The sequence below is a fragment of the Lontra canadensis genome, unplaced genomic scaffold, assembly GCF_010015895.1.
Source record: "Lontra canadensis isolate GAN:19392208 unplaced genomic scaffold, GSC_riverotter_1.0 scaffold12, whole genome shotgun sequence".
Classification (NCBI taxonomy): domain Eukaryota; kingdom Metazoa; phylum Chordata; class Mammalia; order Carnivora; family Mustelidae; genus Lontra; species Lontra canadensis.
Genome location: NW_022631006.1, coordinates 23,394,587 through 23,413,901, shown reverse-complemented (window position 1 = coordinate 23,413,901; position 19,315 = coordinate 23,394,587). Strand labels below are relative to the sequence as shown.

Below are 19,315 nucleotides of genomic sequence, written 5' to 3'. Positions count from 1 at the left end.
GTGTAATTAGTACTTAATTGCTTTGGATATTTTGGGGCATTTAGAGGAGAGGGTAATTAAAAGGCCAGAGAAATTAAACTTTCACAGTGTTCTTTACATATGTGTAATTCCTTTTTTAAATGCCCTCTAAAGGCAGGCCTGACAACTTAAAAATAAATGAAGACCTGGGTTGCTTTTAAAAATTTAACATCAGTTTTATCTGTGGATGTAGTCTCATTGATTTTTTTTAAACCTCACTTGGAGAGAGGGCCATTGAAATGCTAGAAATCAAGAGATTATCTAGTTCATTTCCTCTTTAGGCACATGTCACCTAAATAATATTGGACAGATGGCCATCACCCCTCCTGTGCTTCAAGATCCTCCAGGAGGAGAATAAGAATTTTTCACTACTTCATAAATGTCACACATGATCAAGTTTAAATATTTGCCTTAATTAAAAGTGGTATGCAGTCTGTTGGGACGAACTAGAACTTGGTTGATGTATCTTTAGCTATCTAAGAAGCCTAGGTCATGGTGAGTCACCTCACTCCCCTGGGCCACTTGTGTGTAAGCTGGATTACTGGACTAGCAATCTCTAAAACTTTACAAGTTCAGAAATACTGTGTTTCATGGGTCACACACATTATCTAAAAACCCCACATTTTTGTGGACCTCAAGGCTAAGAAGTCTGCTTTTAAGCAAGAATATTCTGTTAATTTTGGTAATGAGCACTTGAACTGTGACATCAACAAGCTTAGTAGTTACAAAATATATTGGGTGTTTTTAACATACACCTTAAATATGAGCCTTACTTCATATTTGCTATATTCAGTGAATAAGATAGTTATACAGGATTGGAGATTGATTTCATATTGATCCCCAACATTTTGGGAAGTAATACTAAAAGCACTATTCTTAAAGATTGCTATTACTCTTTTTTGCCTTTTCTAGCTAACATTATTCTTCTTTTTTCCCTTAATTCTGATTTTTTTTTTTTCCTTGAAGAAAACATTAGGTTACTGAAACATCCAATTTTCTACTTAGGAAGTTCAAAGAATCCTAAGTAACCATTTGACTCCAGTATGTACAAAGAGCTATAAAAACCTCAACAAAATGTGTAATTCTCAAGGAAAATATAAATTGCAAAATTGACTGTTAGAAGAGACAAAAATTGAAACAGATTGGTAGCCATCAAAGAAATGGGAAAAGTAACCAAAGAGCTACACCACCATAGCGCCAGGCTCACTTGTTTGTGAGGAATTCTGCCCATACGTAAAGGAATGGATAATACTAATGTTATTTAAATATTTCAGATCAAAGAAAAAAACTAGGAAAACTTCCCATGAGTATTAAGGAAAGGGATGCAGTTCCTTCTTTGATGATTGAGATGAATCTCAGAGCAAACAGTTGGGACCCAGGATGAAAGATAGCAGTAAAAGATACCAAATAAACTTTGGGCCACATTTGTTGTCCCTGTGCCTTGTTGATTAATGAGAAATTAAATCAGGAAAGAAAGTTATTAAGTCAGTCTAGGTTGGCTTTGTAGAAGGCATGAGTATTCCTTAAAATGTAGTTGTGTTTTATTCAGTTAGCCGTTTGAACATTAAATACAAAGCATACGTTGGTGGTATGAGTGGGGCAATGAATAGGCTTTAAAAAATGAAAAGGAAACACTTCCTGTCTTCAGAGCAAATGCTTTGCACCCAGTATGTGGGAAACCAGGAATAAGCACAATAAGACAAGGGGAAGAAGCCAGAATGAACAGAAAGGAAGAAGTGTGGGCTGGTGACTGAGCCATAACCTCTAGAACATGGAGTTAGAACCCCGAAAAGGTGGTCAACCATACCCAATGGTTTGGATAATGATGTTGTGGAAGGAATCTTTCAAGGTCCGGAGCCCAAGAAAGGAGCATAATACAGAGGCCAGGAAGTCAGACCAGATGGATGGGGTTGACCTTAAAAATCTCCCAGGGGGATGATCCATGATAGAAAGTTCTCCTGGGGCCTAAACCAGATGAGCAAGGCCACCTGCTCATAATGCTACTCCCTGTACTTGTGCTGTCATTTCCTCTGAACTTTGCCCGCATTGTTCCCTCCTTCTTTCTTAGGAAGTCTAAGATGAAAGTAACAGTGTGAAGGTTGAAACAGGGATGGTAGGGCAGTGAGAGTTTAGTAAATAAAAGACTGGGGAAGAGATACATAATAAGGTATTTCAAATATGTGGGTTAACCTCTTAATTTTTTTTTTTTTAATGTGATGTCACTAGTGGTGAAACAGATTTCTAGAAGCTATCCTTTTGGGTACAATTACTATAGGATCAACTTCAAACTGAGAGGGAGTGATGGAGGTAAGGGGAGAGAGTGGAGTGAGAAAGTATGTGGTTTATACTTTGAAGTTCTCCAGTGAAGGATGGAAAGATTCCTTAGCCTCACCTGATGTTTTCTGCCCAACTTTTGTGTGTGTGTGTGTGTGTGTGTGTGTGTGTGTGTGTGTGTGTGTCACATTAAGTAAGTGACAAAATTTAAATTGTAGGTATTGTGTTGGTAATTTTGGTGCAGTGAGGAGTGCAACATCTGCTTTTAAAGGAGTTTTAGTATGTGCATTTGGATAGCTTGGTGACCTTTGAAATTTTGTTTTGAGCTGCTCTCAGAAACAGTCATTTTTCTTTCTGAAACAGATTCTAACATCTGTAAAGGTTGATCAAGCTAGGATAAGTTTTAATAAAATATTGGTCTCTGCTTTTTAATGTCAACCCAGCTTTTAAAACTGTTCATCAGCTACCGGCAACATCAGCTCAAGGTGCTTAAGTTGCTTTTAATAAATGTCTTTGCCTTTAAATATTCTCGTTGTGGCCAGTGTATTGAGAGCATAGAAATTTGATCCAGTCTTGTTCATCTGCATTCCGGTTTTTCAAATTCTCTTGTTTTTCAAGTAAAATTATTTAAATTTGTATTTCCTTATCTTAATAGTTAACTTAAATTTTTTTATATTTCAAGGAGGGGAGATTGTTCTGAATTCTGGCATCAATCCTCTACCGTCTGGATAAAGGACTTTATCCACTTTTAACAAAATTTCATTTAAATATCTAGTTTAAATATATCTTGTCATTAAAAGGTTATTTACGTTTAAAATGCTGACCTTTCAAGATGTACACAAGAGTGTTCTAAAACAGAGTTTCTGAACATTGGCCATGAAACCACTGTCTTGGGCTGACAAATGGATTGGAAATAAGCTACCCAACACTGGGAATGGGCCATTAATTTTAATCAAAGGTGATGCAGGAAGGCGAATGGGATGCATGACAATGTCAACAGCCCAGTAGGTGTTAAGAGACCACACAGCCTTCCTTGTTACTTGGTTGGGCCATTAGTTGAGGTTGGGTGAAGACAGAAAGCCATGTCTGGAATTGAATGACCAGGTCACTCCAAAATCTAATGGAGAACTCCTCATTTCAGAAATCACATTGTAATGCCATTAGAAGTCAAGGACAGCATTTAGAAAATATTGGAAGATTTTTTTTTTTTTTAAACCAAGCACCTTGCTAGTTTTTTCCAACTTTGTCAAGCTCCCTGTTTCCTGCCTCCTTTCGTTCTGAATGGATCATTGATATTTACAGAGGATCAGGAAATCGAACAGACTTAGAAAAAGATATCAAAGCCTGTTTGCTTTTCAGAATTACATATTGCTAGTTGTAAAACTCTGGTAAATGCCAGAAACAATAGCATACCAAAGGAATTAAGCAGGGCAATTAATTCTCTGTAGTGATCTCATTGTCCTTGTCCCTTTCTGTGTTCTTATGTATAGGAATAGTTTTACTAATTGAAACTAAACTTTCTTAATTGCTTTAATGAAAACATTTGTTTTATAATTGTAAAGGCCACTGTGCTTGTGCCTGACTGTAAATTGTCAGTATTGCCTGATAACATTAGTGATATTCACGGTGGTGAAAGCCTTTTCTTTTAATCAGTAAGTATATTTCATTATTTTGAGTATTTTCAATTACAAAAAAGGTAGCATATGACAGCTTGAATTAATGATATTTATAATAAAGACATAAAAATGCAGAAGGGACAAAGAGGCATTTTTATATCTATGTTTCAGGTTTGTTAAGAAAGTTCATTTATTCTGACATAGCCGTGCATGCATAAGAAAGATATGTGTGACTGCATTAGTAATTTTTACACATTTTTAAGAAAGAAAAGCAATTATATTGCTGTCTTGTTAATGAAACACTGTACAAGTAATAGTATTTGTTCTTCCTATAGATGAAGATCAGCTCCGTGCAAAGGGTTATGACAAAACGCCAGACTTTATTTTACAAGTTCCAGTTGGTAAGTCCTTAAACTCTCTTAAGCATTTGTTTATAGTGAAAGGGGATGTGTTTTCTCCATAGGTTATTTTTTTTTTACTTTTTGTTAATATTAGCAAATGTTACCAGAGTAGATTAGCTTTAAATGGGTGAAATTATTGGAAAAGATTATTTTAGAATGGCAGAAAATAATAGGTTCAGAAGAAATCTCTGCCTTAAAAATGTTTACCTATGTTTGAGAAATAAACATGTCTTCGGAAAACATTTTGGGTGCCATTGTCAGGTCATTTCTCTAAATCCTGAATCTTTAAACATGGTTCCTCTGAAAAGCCAGGCTGGCTCACTTGGATTTGCTTTCACAGAACTTGTCCACTTACAGAGGCAGTGCCAGAACAGGAGGGGGACTTTTTGAAAATGATGAAAATGAAAGGGATGTGATTATAGCATAAATGGTCTTTGTAGGAACGTATTGTGTTTTTTATAATTTCTTCCATCGACGACAGCAAGGGTCGAGCCTCTGCTCATTAATGTGAAGCACAGAGAGGCCTAGATAGAGTTTAGTATTTCCAATCTTCCCTTCTCTTTCCTCTGTATTAGTAATGCTTTGTCCCTTAGCCGTAGAAGGGCACATAATTCACTGGATTGAAAGCAAAGCCTCATTTGGTGATGAATGTAGCCACCATGCCTACCTGCATGACCAGTTCTGGAGCTACTGGAATAGGTAAGGTCCCATTATTTTTCTCTTAAGATAAACGATACTCAGCTGAAATCTCATTAGAAAAAATATTTTGTTTAGCTGGTAAAAATGCTAGTAGCCTTTGTTTCTGGTAAATACCGAGACTTGATTAATGTATTCATTTCAGATAATTTAAACTTCTCTGCTTTCATAATGTGGATTCATTTTTTAAAACCAAAAATCTCTGCATACGGTCAAAATTAGTATATACTCTCTCTCATTTTCCATTTTACAGCGATAATACTGGTAGCGCTCAAAATAGGAATAATAAGGTGGGGTGCCTATTATGATACTGACACTAACTTTTTATTGTTTGGCTGTGAAATTTATGCTTACTCTCAGACCTTTAAAAAGATCATATCTTTAGCTGAGGGAAGTATCCAAATGATATCAAAGATCAAAAAAATTTGCCTTCCAATAGAAAAACAGTTTACCTACCAACTTCGGTCAACAGTCCTAAAGGCATGGAAATCTCATCAATTAAGGGAAAAGGTTGGAGGGGAGGATGCTTTATTATCAAATTCCCACCATGTGCCTGGGCCTTCATATTCTCTCAGCTAATCCTCACAAGGAAGTTACCTTTCCCCCCATTTTAAAGATAATCGATTCTCAGAAAGAAAATAAGGTGCCACACAGTTAGTCGCCATGTGTTTGTGTTTCTCGCTCCCAAACTCGTGCACTTTCCCTTGCATGTATAGTACAACTGTTGAAATTTGGGCTTTTTCTATTATTGAAGTGCCACATTTTCACACCATGCACTTTTTCCCCTTAGGATAGGAGGTAGGGCAAGGGGTAACCTGTCTAGATTAACTGTGTTCTTCAGTCACTGGCCAACAGTAAGAATACAGTAATAAGGTGACACTGGCCCAGATCATTAAGAAATGAGACAGCAGCATCTGTGCACAATAGTCTTATCCTGCAGAAAAACAAAACAGAGCAAAAAAAAAAACAAAACAGTGACAGGCTACAGAATTTGGTATTATATTGTTACTCAGCTTTACAAAAGGCCGGCAGACCTCGTCCGTAGCAGCTGTGCTAAACTAAGCCCACTTTTTGCCATGGTAACAATGATCATGACAAAATGCTGAATGTAATGGCTTTCTTGATTTTCTTGTGTAATTGTGCGTAGCATCCGAGCTTTACTTTACAGGGATGGAGGAGAAAAGTGCAAAATGTTTTAGAAATCAATGCTGCTTCAGCGTTCCCTATCTTTTATTCAGCCATTATTCAAATTAGCAGTAATGTGGCAAATTGAATTTTAGATTTTTAGCAATTTTGTGAGTTTGAAATAGTAAAGAAAGCATCATCTTTGATGGTATAGGGAAAGCAATGACAAGAAAATCAAATTGTGTAAGTTTAGGTTGCTAAAGCATTTTTAACTCTACTAATAAACAAAACCATTATGCATGGAGACAGTGCCCCCACTCTGGTACTGGTCAAGTCTTTTATAAGAAACAATTACAAATGGAATTCTAAAGAGTAGAGCTTACTTGAAAATTCTAAAATCATGTGTTTTTTTTTTTCCCCCTAAAACAACTGTACTATTTATTGAGTACTTGCTATATGCTTAGCCCTCAGTATTTTAGAGGCTGAATACTCTAGTCAGTCATGGGACCCCTACACACTATTGACCCAGCTGGAGGGAGACTTAGCAAGGGATAATTTAATACAGTTTCCTTTGGACTGGATTCTAGATTATTTTGTTGTGTGCTACTTTTTCTATTCTAATGTGTTTACTTACGTGACTATTGGTTTACATTCTGTAACCATGTTCTTTGAATATGTACCAGACCTTGCACATGATTCATTCAGGGTATATTGTGCAATAAGGGAAAGTCAGCCTGGATTTTGAATGTTCCAGGTCATCCAAGGAAGAAATACTCTACACAGAATTCAGTAGTTTTACCAAATGTCTGCAGAGAGGCCAAGAAATGGAAGTAGTGGTGATATTCAAAATGGAACATGGAGGCATTTACTTGGAGATAAAATTTTGATTATAATAGTGATATGGACTTACCAACGATATGACATTTTGACAGGAGAACTTAGCCTACTTATGAATGTATGGTATCCTACTCTTCATATTTTGCCTCAACACAACTCACAAAGTAGTTGCTGAAGTTGTTCAGAGTGGAGGAACTCATCTCTCCCACCCGTAGGTAGCCATTCAAGGAAGCTGTTGGCTGGTTGGCATTTGGGCTAATTGCTTTATTTGTGTGATAAGCTTCTAGTTATCATAAACACTGTTATCAAATTGTCATACTATTTTTAGATTAAATGCTGGATTTTATAATTAAGACTGTTCAATTAATATTTGTAGAATCATGACCTTATATAAACCCACTTTCTCACATAAGTAACTACAGAGCCCTTAATTTTTAGTTTGTTTCTACAAAAGTTTTCTTTTTTTGTGTAAGTGGATATTCTTACTCTTCCTTTCAGCAGCTTTGACAAAGTTGATTATACCCTACATCTTTATTAAAACATCTTTTCTTGAATTCTGAGAGATACTCTTCTGGGTTGCTTCCTGCCATCCTAGCAGCATACTCAGTTTGCTTTGCTAGCTTTTCCTCCCCCCAGCTCTACACTGGAGCTGAGCCCTGGAACTCAGTGCTCAGCCCACTTCCCTTTGCTATCCACTTTCACTTGCAGGGGTCTCTCTTGGAGATTTCATCAGAGACTATGGTTTTTATACCATCTCTATAATAATAACTCCTAATTCTTGCTGCCAGCCCTAATATTTCCGCTGAGTACAAATTTGTTTATACAACTGTCCATTCAGTACCTCCTCTTGGATATCCAATAGGTATCTGAGACCTAACATGTCTAACACTAAACCCTTGATTTTCCTCCCCAGGCTCGGGGCTCCCCCAGTTCCTCCCCACCTCAAATAACAGTGCCACAATTTGCCCAAATACTCAACCCAAAAACCCAAACATATCACCAACCTACGAGAAAGTCCTTTCAGCTCCATCTTTGTCATAACTCAAATCATGCCTCAGTATCCCCTTCTTAGCTGCCATCACCTCACTGTCTGTCATCATCTCTTAAACTGTTGCTGTAGCTCCCAAACTGATCTCCAGACATTAACCTTTACACTCCTGTGGTCCGTTTTTCATACCCTGGCCAGAGCAACTCTTGGGAAATACAAATCAGATTATGTCACTTCCTGCTCAAAACCCCTCAGTGACTTCCCATCACATTTCAAATAAAATCCAAACTCTTTCCCATGACATTCAGAGCCCTGCATGATCTGGCTCTCCTCTACCCCTACTTGTCTGCACACTTGTTCCCCCCCCCCCCGCCCCCACCAGCCCCCTTCAACTAAGGCTCCCTCTCTCTCTTATACTTCTGTAGCCACACTGGCTTTCTGGGTCTTCCTTAAATCTACACTGCTTATTTCTACTTCAGAACTCTTACTCTGGCTAATTCTTCTACTTGGAGTTTTCTTCATTTGGGTCTCCATATGGTGAGCTCCTCATATCATTCAGATGTCTACTCAAATTTCCCTCCTCAGGGATACCTTCCATGACCACTCAGTCTAAATGGCCTCACCTCAGTCATCTCTCCCTCCTCACTGGGTTGGACTTTTCTTCATAATATTTATCCCTATCTGAGTGAAAGAATAAACACTTATATAAGCAAAAATTTGTTTGAATACAAGCCTCTATTAAAGAGCTTTACGTTGCTATTGTTAATTACTATATGCAGTGTGCCCCTCAGTCCTTTGTAATCAAAGCGTCAAGAATTTTCCCTGGCTTAATTTAACCTCAGAAAAATTTACATTTTGCAATGCCATCACCTTCCCTGAAGTCAAAGACTTTGAGTACAGAACATTAAGCTGCCTTTCCAGTGTGCAAGTCCCTATCCCGCGTATGAGCTTTGATCAAAGAGTGCCTCAGATCTCTACAGTCTCTATTTCTGTGGAGTTAAAGGAAATAAAGAGTACTTTTGAGAAGCAGCACTTGGACCATAACATAGCCCCAAATTATATAGGGCTATATATATGACTGTAAAGAAAATACTTACATATTTAGATATATATGTGTTTATATATCCCATATTTACATAGAGCTATAAATACAAATGGTATAGAAACCATATTTCCTTGTACGATCAACACCCCAGAAGCCCTCTCATTTGACTTCTTTAATCAAAATGTGAGTTGACAATTTGACCTATATTACTAAGTATCTTTTCATACTGAAGGTGACAGAAAAAGAAAAAAGCAATTCTATAATCTGAGACCAAGTTTCATACATGGGTTCTGTACATACATGTGGCCTTTCAGAGAAGTAGGAGCAGACACGCTGTGCTCACTTCCAGTGTTTGGAGATAAGGTGGGTCTATTTGAAGGAAAATATTAAGTGACCCTAAAGAGCAAAGCTCCACAAGCAGCTAGGCAGCACGCGCGCAGTGCCCGACAACTACTGGTCACAAATGTGGATATATCAGCTGCAAGTTCAGCCCTGACAGCTGCCATTCCGGGCACACGCTGGCCTCCATGAGAAGCTGAAGGGCAGTTTGTAGATACACGTCTTCTCTCAGAGAGGATCGACACAGTAACTGACTGCCAAGCACAAGGCCAAGTTCAGTTTCAACGTGATTTCCCGTTTTAGTGATCCTTGAAACAAGGGAGGGAATCTCTCCTGTTCTTTCCTGTTCTTGCCACTTTCCAGTCCCATGACCAGGAACAACTTACTTTAGCTCCCCGAGTCTTTGTTTTCTCCCATAAAATGGTGTCAGTAATACCTTCTTGACCACGTGGTTACGAAGATTAGTTATTTAAAACATGTAAAGCTCTTTCAAAGTGCCTGGCAGTCAACAAATATTAGTTCCCCTGTATCTCTTTCTTCTGTATATCCCTGTCTGATGGAATTTAGAGGTCTTCTGAGTAGACATTTTTATTTACCTTCTTTGCCAGATAAACTCCTCCTGGACTACTCAGCTTGGCTGACATCCCTTTGGGAAACCTTCCTGCATTCCAAGCTTGGGTTTGGTACCCACTCCTGTGTTCTGCTAATAATTTCATAACATGTGTCAAATATTGTAATTTCTTGTTTACTTGTCACCTTCCTCCAGTTAATACTGAGTTTCATATTATCTACATGTTTTATCTATCATCAAATGCCCAAAAGCTGGTAAAATACCTGGCTGATGGAGGGGCCAGTAGGTGATCAGTTCTAAGGTCCCTGGTCCATGGAATGTAGCCTAGATAGGGATTGGGGGAATATACAGCAAGTGGGATGTCCCCTTGGTCCTGCAGAATCCTCACCCCATGGGTTAGGATACAACCCGAAGGGCCCAGAGCAGAATCCTCTCAAGTTTTGGGCCAGGCCATGAGCCTCTCTTAAATGGTTCTAAATAGCAGAATCAAAGGAAGAAAATACATGTATCTTCCAAAGTCATTTTTTGTACTGGTGTTAGGATCTGAGGGGAAATGAGCCCCAGAGGAAATATGGTCTTGATCACATTTATGTATCACTGAAAAGATTAAGAGCTGAGCTCCATATGTCAGAATTTTGAACCTTTGGCTCCAGAGAGTCTACTCTCCTAGAGGCAATGCTAAGCTAATTCCTTCTGCCACAAGAATTGATTTGACTTAAGTTCTTACCTCTAAGTATATTTTAAAGATTGGTTATTTACTCAATGGTTTAGCAATTGCTTTCTCTGGTGTGTGCTGCCTTGAGAGGTGAGGCATTTAGAATGGGGCTGCCTAGTAGTTAGAGTCAAAGAAGGTATTTTTTTCAGAGGATGGCCAAAGTTTTTCCTGTATTAAGATACTTCCTGGAAGCCTGCAATTAGCCAAATCACAGATTTCTAGTTATTTCAGTCCTGTTAAAAACAAGGCTGATCACATCTGTCTTAAGTTGGAGTATGTGCCTCAGCATAGAAGCTCTTGCAAACCTTCAATTACAACAGCCTCAGAAGGCTCTGCTCCGGTATACTAACAAGTAGTCATCAGCAACAACAAGAGACAGATTGACTAATAATTAGCAAATGCACTGGAGAGGACTTCTCTAAAGGTAAAATATAATAATTTGCTTTTCCATCTCTTAGAGTGGAGATGGTTGTGAGATACTGATGTTCCCTTGTTCCAGACAAATACTTGACACTATTATTAGCTGGAATAACCTCGAAGTATTTGAAAAGGATGAAGGAACTGTCTGCTGTGTCTGTAGTACTTTTATAAGAATGGTTTTTCGGGGTGCTTGGGTTGCTCAGTGGGTAGGGCCTCTGCCTTCAGCTCAGGTCATGATCTCAGGGTCCTGGGATGGAGTCCTACATTGGGCTCTCTGCTCAGCGGGGAGCCTGCTTCCCCACCCCTCCCTCTGCCTGCCTCTCTGCCTGCTTGAGATCTCTGTCAGATAAATAGATAAAATTTTCAAAAAAAAAAAAAAAAGAATGAATTCTTATAACATTTATTTTTCTGCATTTGCAATGTGAAATGCAAGAATTTTCCCCACCAAGGAACTCATATTGTCTGCTGTTGTTAATTATTTTCGAGAACTGAATAAGGAATAGTAATATTCCTTATGTTAAGTGATATTTACAATGAAGAGACCGTTGTTAAATAACTGGAATGGGTTGAAGGACTAAAGAGAAAGGAAATAGACATACAAAGAAATATTAATGAATTGTAGTTTCTCAGAATGGTATCTGATTAGTCTCCAGGCATGCACAAGATTTGGGAGAGTGGGGGGAATAGAGTGTATTGACCAGTTTTCCAAAATCAGGGGACCAAAGAATTGTTGAAAGGATGACTCTTCTGCTGACCCATTGTGATAGAATTAATGGGTCCCATATGCTTCAGAAAAGTTGCCTCCCACCAAATTAACAAGCAAATGACTGGGCAGTGATTCTGAAGATGGAAACACAGCCATGATGATCATGCAGAGAGAGTGAGGGAAGAATAATAGAGATTCTGCCAATAGGAAGTGACCCAGGAACGTGGATAGAGTCAGGACCCCAAGAATACAGAATCCATTTCTGAGACTCGTTCTAGAATACCGGAGATCAGATTGAAACTGATGCTAAAATGGCTCGGGGGTGTAGGTCAATGATTCTCAAACTTGACCATGTATTGAAATCACATGAGGGGCATTTTAAAAATACTGATGCAGGTCTTTTCCCTGGGGAACTGATTTAATTGATGTTGGGTAGAGCCTGGACCGTGGGAGTTTTTCTTTTCTTTTGAAAACCTTAGGTGATCATGCCAATCTACGTGCAGTACTGATGTCAAGTTCTTCTTTACCTAGCCTTGGCTAGGTATTTGCCAAACAGCCCTTGTGTTTGTAGCCTTTCTGTTTTCAAACAGAGCGTTGATGAGAGGATTAAAGCCTTATTCAGGAATGAAAGTTCAGATCAGCAAGCATTATGACAGGCAGTATAGAGACCCAATCTCTGTTATGGAGGAGGCTGATAGTAAGGCCTGAGGCCATAAATTGCAGGGATGGGACCTGAACCTAGATTTCCCTCTGAATTCACACCTGTATGCCTTCTGTCCCACCAGGCAGTTCATGTCAGCCATGGTGAAAAATCAGTTTTTATCGGCTACTTTACTCAGTTAACGGGTTCACCGAGCAGATCTAAAATCTTTCCAGCACATGTGGTTTAGATATTTACCTCCATAAAGTTAGCGAAAAATGGGCCAGGTATTCCTTCTTGCTTTCTCAAGAGCCCTTATTCTATGTTCAAAATATGTATCTGTAGGGTTATTATAAAAGCCTGTCATATATACCAGTATACCCAGAATATAATAACCCCTGAATTGTTGGATTTGAAATCCATAGAATTAGAGAAGTCTTTTGTATATGGTTCACATTCAGAAATTCTGACTGAACTGTCCGAAGATTGGTCTGAATTCAGAAGAGAACTAAACCCGGAACATTTGTTAAGAAATGTTTTATTTTAAATGGAGTTTTTTTTTTTTTTTTTCTGAATTGCAGTTGGTTGCACATAAAAAGCAAGTCTGTTTTAATAAATAATAGTTTTAAAAATAGCTTTATTGAGGTGTAATTGACATAATAAACTGCATATACTTAAAGTATACAATTTGATAAGTTTTGACACATGTTTATGTAAACTTTAAAAATTATCATATTGATATTGATATTGAACATACATACCTACCACCCCTAAAGTTCTTGGGCCTCTTTAGAGACCTTCCTCTCAGTTTCTTCACTTCTCTCTGCACCTAGGCAACCACTAATTGGCTTTCTTCACTATAGATTCAGTTCTGGAAATGGAATCATAAAGCATGTACTTTGGCTTGCTTTTTATTTTTTGTACTGTTTTGTTTTGCACTTGTTTTTTTGTTTGTTTGTTTTTTGCTATAGCTATACCATTATTTATCTGTTCACCTACTAATTGACATTTAGGTTGTTTCTAGTTCTTGCTGTTAGCAATAAAGCTCCCTTGAATAGTTATGTAAAAACATGGTTTCATTTCTCTTAGCCAAATTCTTCAGAATGAAATGGTTGGGACGTAACAATAAATGTATGTTGACCTTTCTGCAAAATGATTAAACCGTTTACCAAAGCGGCTGTACCATTTTACATTCCCACCAGCACTTTGACAGTTTCAGGTGTTTCTCAGCTTCCCCACCACCTGGTATGTTCTGTCTTTTTAACTTTAGGCTATCTAAGAGTTGTGTAGTAGTGTCCCAGTGTGATTTTAATTTCCATTTCTATAATGACAAGTGGCATTGAGAATCTTTTTACATGCTTGTTTGCTACCTTTCTTCTTTGGAGAAGTGTCTGTTCAAGTCTTTGGCTCATTTTTTGAGTTCTTTCCATATTGTGTTTTGGAAGTTTAAAAAAAAAATATTCTGGATAGAAGTCTTTTATCAGACATGTGATCAAATGTGAAATATTGTCTCCCAGTCTGTTACTTGTCTTTTCATTCTCTGAACAGTGGCTTTCAATTTAATTTTAATAAAGTATAATTTACCTACTTTTATTTTATGGACTATTCCTTTGATGTCACATCTAGGAAATCTTAAAGATTAAAAGATTTAAAGAAATCGCAGAGGCACCTGGCTGGCTCAGTGAGTGAAACATGTGACTCTTGATCTTGGGGTTGTGAGTTCAAGCTCCATGTTGGGTGTAGAGATTACTTAAAATTGAAAAAAAATCTTTAAAAAAAATCATAAAGATTCCCCTCTTTTTTTCTAGAAAATTTATTTTAGGGTACCTGGTTGGCTCAGTCATTTAAGGGTCTGCCTTCAGCTCAGGTCGTGATCCCAAGGTCCTGGGATAGAGTCCCATATCAGGCTCCCTGCTTAGCAGGGAGTCTGCTTCTTCCCCTCCCTCTGCTCTTCCTGCTTGTGTGCTCTCGCTCTCTCTCTCTGTCAAATAAATAAGTAAAATCTTAAAAAAAAAAAAAAAAAGATTTATTTTAGATTTACATTTAGGACTAGCATCCATTTTCAGTTAATTTTTTATATATGGTATGATATGTGGATCAAAGCTCATTTTCTAGCAAATGGATATGCAGTTGTTTCAGAACCATTTGTTGTAAAGACAACTAAATAGCCTTTGCACACTTGTCAAAAATGAATTGATCGTTTACGTGTAGGCCTTTTTCTGAATTCTCTATTTTGTTCCATTGATCAATTTGTCTATACCAGTTCTCTACCATCTTGATCACTGTAGCTATATTTTTGGAAACTATACAAATTCTCAAACTTTTTATTTTTCTTTTTCAAAGTGGTTTTTGTCTGTGCTAGGCCCTTTGCATTAGTATATAAATTTTAGAATCATCTTATAAATTCACCCCAAAAAAGTCTATTGGGATTCTGATAGGGATTACATTGAATTTGTAGGTCAATTTGATAATAATTTATATCTTAACAATATTGAGTCTTCTGACCCGTGATCACAGTATCTCTCCATTTATTTAGGTCTTTTAATATTTTTCATAAAAATGCCCTGTACTTTTCAGTGTACAAATCTCTCACATTTTCATTAGATTGATCCCTATGTGTTTTATATTGCTTGATTCTTTTAGAAGTGATAGTCTTGGGGTGCCTGGGTGTCTCAGTCAGTTAAGCATCTGACTCTTGGTTTTGTCTCAGATCATGATCTCAGGGCTGTGAGATCGAGTCCCACGTTGGGCTTCATGCTGAGTGTGGAGCCTGCTCAAGATTCTCTCTCTCCTTCTGCCTCTCGTCCCTACTCATGCACAACATGTGTGTGCTCTCTCTCAAAATAAATAAATAAATAAATAAAAATAAAAAAGAAGTGATCGTTTTTGTTTTAATCTCCAATTGTTCATTTTTACTATAGAGGAATACAGTTGATTTTTTTTTAAAGATTTTATTTATTTATTTGACAGAGAGATCACAAATAGGCAGAGAGGCAGGCAGAGAAAGGAGGAAGCAGGCCCCCTGCTGAGCAGAGAGCCCCATTCGGGGCTTGATCCCAGGACCCTGGGATCATGACCTGAGCTGAAGGCAGAAGCCTTAACGCACTGAGCCACCCAGGTGCCCCTACAGTTGACTTTTTATGTTGATTTACATCCTATAACTCTTTAAAACTCATTTTAATACTTTACTCTTTTGGTAGATGCCATAGGATTTTCTGTGTAGACATCCATATCACTTGTAAATACAGATAGTTTCACTGCACTGGCTAGAATCTCCTATACAAGGTATAAATAGTGGTAAACAACATACATCGCCTTTCTGGGGGAAAAAGCATCCAATCTTTCACATTAAAAATAACATTAGCTATCAGTTTTTGTAGATGTCCTATATCAGGTCAAGGAAACTCCTTACTATTCCTAGCTTGCTGAGAGATTTTTATCAAAAATGGATGTTGGATTTTGTCAAATCCTTTTCTGTGTCAATTAAGATGGTCAAATGAGCATTATTTTTTTTATTAATAGATTAAAAGGTTGAATTATAGTGATCAAGTCCTGAATGTTACACCAACCTTGCATTCCTGGATAAATTCCACTTGGTCATGAAAAAGTATCTTTTTTATGTTTCATTGGATTTGATTTGTTGAAGATGTGTTAAGAACTTTTTCTTTTACATTTATGAGTGATACTTGTCTGTGGTTTATTTTTCCTGCTAAGTCTCTGTCTGATATTAGAGTAATGCTGACTCATAGTATGAGTTAGGAGGTTTCCCCTCCTATTCAATTTTCTGGAAAAGTTTGTGCAAATTTGTTGTTATTTCTTTCTTAACTGTTAGGTAGAATTTCCTAGTCAAACATCTGTACCTACTTTTGTTGTTGTTGGAAGGTTATTAACTAGAAATTGACTTGTTTAATAGATGTAAGGATGATTCAGGTTGGTTTTTGTTTTTGTTTTGGGGTTTTTTTTCTGGACTTTAGTACTTTGTATCTTTCAAAAAATTTGTTCATCTAAATTGAGAGATGTATTGAGATAAGCGTCCTCAGAATAACCCCTTTTTCTTCTAATAGCAGTAGAATATGTCTGTAGTGATATCAACTTTTTCATTCCTGATATTGATAACTGTAGCTTCTTACCAGATCAGTCAGTCTGCCTGCAGGTTTATCACTTTTATGGCCTTGTGAAAGAACCAATTTTTAGTTGAATTGATTGTTGCTATTTTTCTTTCTTTTCTTTCATTGATTTCTAAAGTAATCTGTATATTTTTTCCTTTTCTTTAGTTTCACTTTCACTTTCTCTTCTTTTTCTAGTTTCCTAAGGGAGAAGGCTGAAGTTATAGATTCAAAACCATTCTGTTTTTCCGAGATAGGTAATTTAGTGCTGTAAATTTACCTCAAAGAACTATAGTGGCTGTATTCCACAAAATTTTGTACGTAGGGTTTTCATATTTATTTTGTTCCAAATACTTTCTAATTTTTCTTTTCATTTCTTCATTAATTCACAGACCATGTAGATGTATTTAGGGCATTTTGTTCCCAAATATTTGAAAATTTTCACATTATCTTCTTATTATTCATTTCTAATTTAATTCCATTGAGGTCAGAAACAAATTTGCATCCTATAAAAATTTACTTAGATTTCTTTTATGGCCTAGACTACGGCTATCTTGGTAAGTGTTCCATGTGCACTTGAAAAGAAAGTTTGTTCTGCTATTATAAGTAGACTGTGCTATAATTGGCAATTCAGTCAAATTGATCAATTAATGTTCAAGTCATACGTGTACTGATCAATATTCTGTCATATACTCAAGAGAGACCTACAGATACTCTTTGGAATTCTCTCTCTATGCAGCTTTCTTCTGGTATTCTGTCCTACAGATTCTGACTGCCTGGTCTTCCCATCCTTCCAACTCTATTTCCTCAACTCAGAAAGACCCACTGAGCCTCCCCTAGGTTCTTCATCTTCACACTGCAGCCTGAAAATTCTCTCCAAGAAGTGAGTTGGGGGCCGGCCTTTTTTGTTTCCCATCACTCAGAGATCATTGTTCCTCATTGCTCTCATCATCTGTCATCATCTATTCCGTTTGTTTATTTATTTCCAGCAGGAGGATAAATCCAGTCCCTGTTACCTCATCTTGGCTCCAAGTAGATGTCTCTCAATTATGGTTTTTAAGACATAGTTCAACACATTATAAATAATTTGTCTTATTCAGTGTAAACCTTGTAAGCATATTTGCTATATTTAAGTTATGGATTTCATTGTTACTATACACAAATTTTCTTAAGCATCAACTATGAATAGAATATGAGAGAGGATTGTGCAAGCCTTCAGGTTTCTTCCTTTTGATCTCTCTCTCTCTCTCTCTCTCTGTCTCTCAAACAGACCTCTAGGTCTCTTTCTCCCAGGATCCTTACAGTTGCAATGGGAATTTCAGATACTACGTTTTGCCCAGCAAAGGGAAAGGCTTTGGTATGGTCAAGGCCAAAGATTGGATAATAAGTGTATGGTTGTTAGAAGGCAGCTTTCTTCAGTCATCTTTCATTAGCATTCACCAAGGGCGTCTGCTGCCACTTGGACTGATATAAAGCTGGCCGTGTTTTGGTGAGACAGAGCCCTGTTCATGGAATTTATGCCTTTTCTCTTCCTCTACATTTAAGAGACAGATTTTCTCATTTCTGAGCATCTTGTGATATTTGGTATCATTCAAGAATCTCTTGGGATGGGTGACTTACAGGTGATGAGGCTGCGTTGCCCTAGTTTGCCCTTGCTCATTCTCCTCACACATGTAGAGTATGGAAAATGAGCCATGAATACAATTTGCATGTCTCATACTCTTCTTCTCATAAAACAAAAACCTGTGTGGACACATAACAACAATGGTAAACTTCCTTTCCTTCTCATTTCTAATTGACCCTGAAAGTCATACTCTCATAAAAACTAAACTCCTACTATGAATTCCATTTATCCACTTATTCCGTTTAACACAAGCAAATTAGATTCTCTTCTGTTTTCTTGTTCTCTCCTTTATATTCTTAGTCTACTTATGATTTATGTATTCCATTCTCTTGTTTTACTCTCTTTCCTACCTGAATCACTAACATCAAGATGTTTTACCATTTTGTTCATCCTTATTTTCTTACAGGGATTCTGCCAGCAAGGTTAACAAGCCTGTTAACCCCTTCCTACTTCTCCTTATATTTTCCTCTTGCCATTTTCTTCCCTTTATCACTGGCAGCTTTGCTAACCACCACCACCTACACATTTTAAATTTAGTCCTATAGCATCCCTGATAGCTCATTCCAAGTGATCATAAATTCAAAATTAATGCAAAATTCCTTTATTTAGCAAAAAGTTTTTTTAATTCATAAAGCTCATCAACTTATGTAGATGTGAGTCTATCATAGTCATCCCAGACAGCTTCAGCTATAACACTTGCAGAGTGTTCTATATTAATTATAAAGCGGTAAAAGTGAAGTCAAATGGTTGTGAGCGTAGGTCAGGTGTAAAACCATATTGACTCGGCACTAGACCAAAATTTTGATCAGCTCCAGCTGCCTTTCATTATTATAATGTAAAATGAATATCTTTACTACTACATATTCCTAATGCAACATGTTCTAGCAAAATGGTCCATCAGTAGTAGCATAGATATATGACTAAGTTCGATAGATGTGTATTGTGTTCCTTGATGTAGGGATAGCATATTATGCATTCAGAGCATGCAAAGATAAGCAAAATTTCATCTTGCATTCAAGGAGTTTAATTCAATCTAATTGGGAAACAAAACATGTACATGGATGACAAAAATAGCTAGCACTGAGCACCAGCCAGTGCTTAAGCACTGGCTTAAGCACTTCTGTGTACTATCCTCTTTGATCCACATAAGAATCCTATGAGGTAGATACTGGTATTTTATCCCCATTTCACATG

At 37.3% G+C, this 19,315-nt stretch overlaps 1 protein-coding gene across 5 annotated transcripts in view; it reads left to right on the top strand.

Annotated features, from left to right (window-relative positions):
• CUNH15orf41 (chromosome unknown C15orf41 homolog) overlaps positions 1-19,315 on the top strand; it is a 274,617-nt gene that overhangs the window by 103,108 nt on the left and 152,194 nt on the right. For 4 of the 5 annotated variants that reach the window (XM_032856897.1, XM_032856895.1, XM_032856892.1 and 1 more), the window contains 2 exons: positions 4,244-4,309; positions 4,903-5,008. In XM_032856897.1, the coding sequence (XP_032712788.1) occupies positions 4,244-4,309; positions 4,903-5,008 (172 nt within the window). Of the gene's footprint in view, positions 1-4,243; positions 4,310-4,902; positions 5,009-6,813; positions 7,366-19,315 lie in introns of those variants that run through there. The other variant, XM_032856896.1, reaches the window with a different exon arrangement.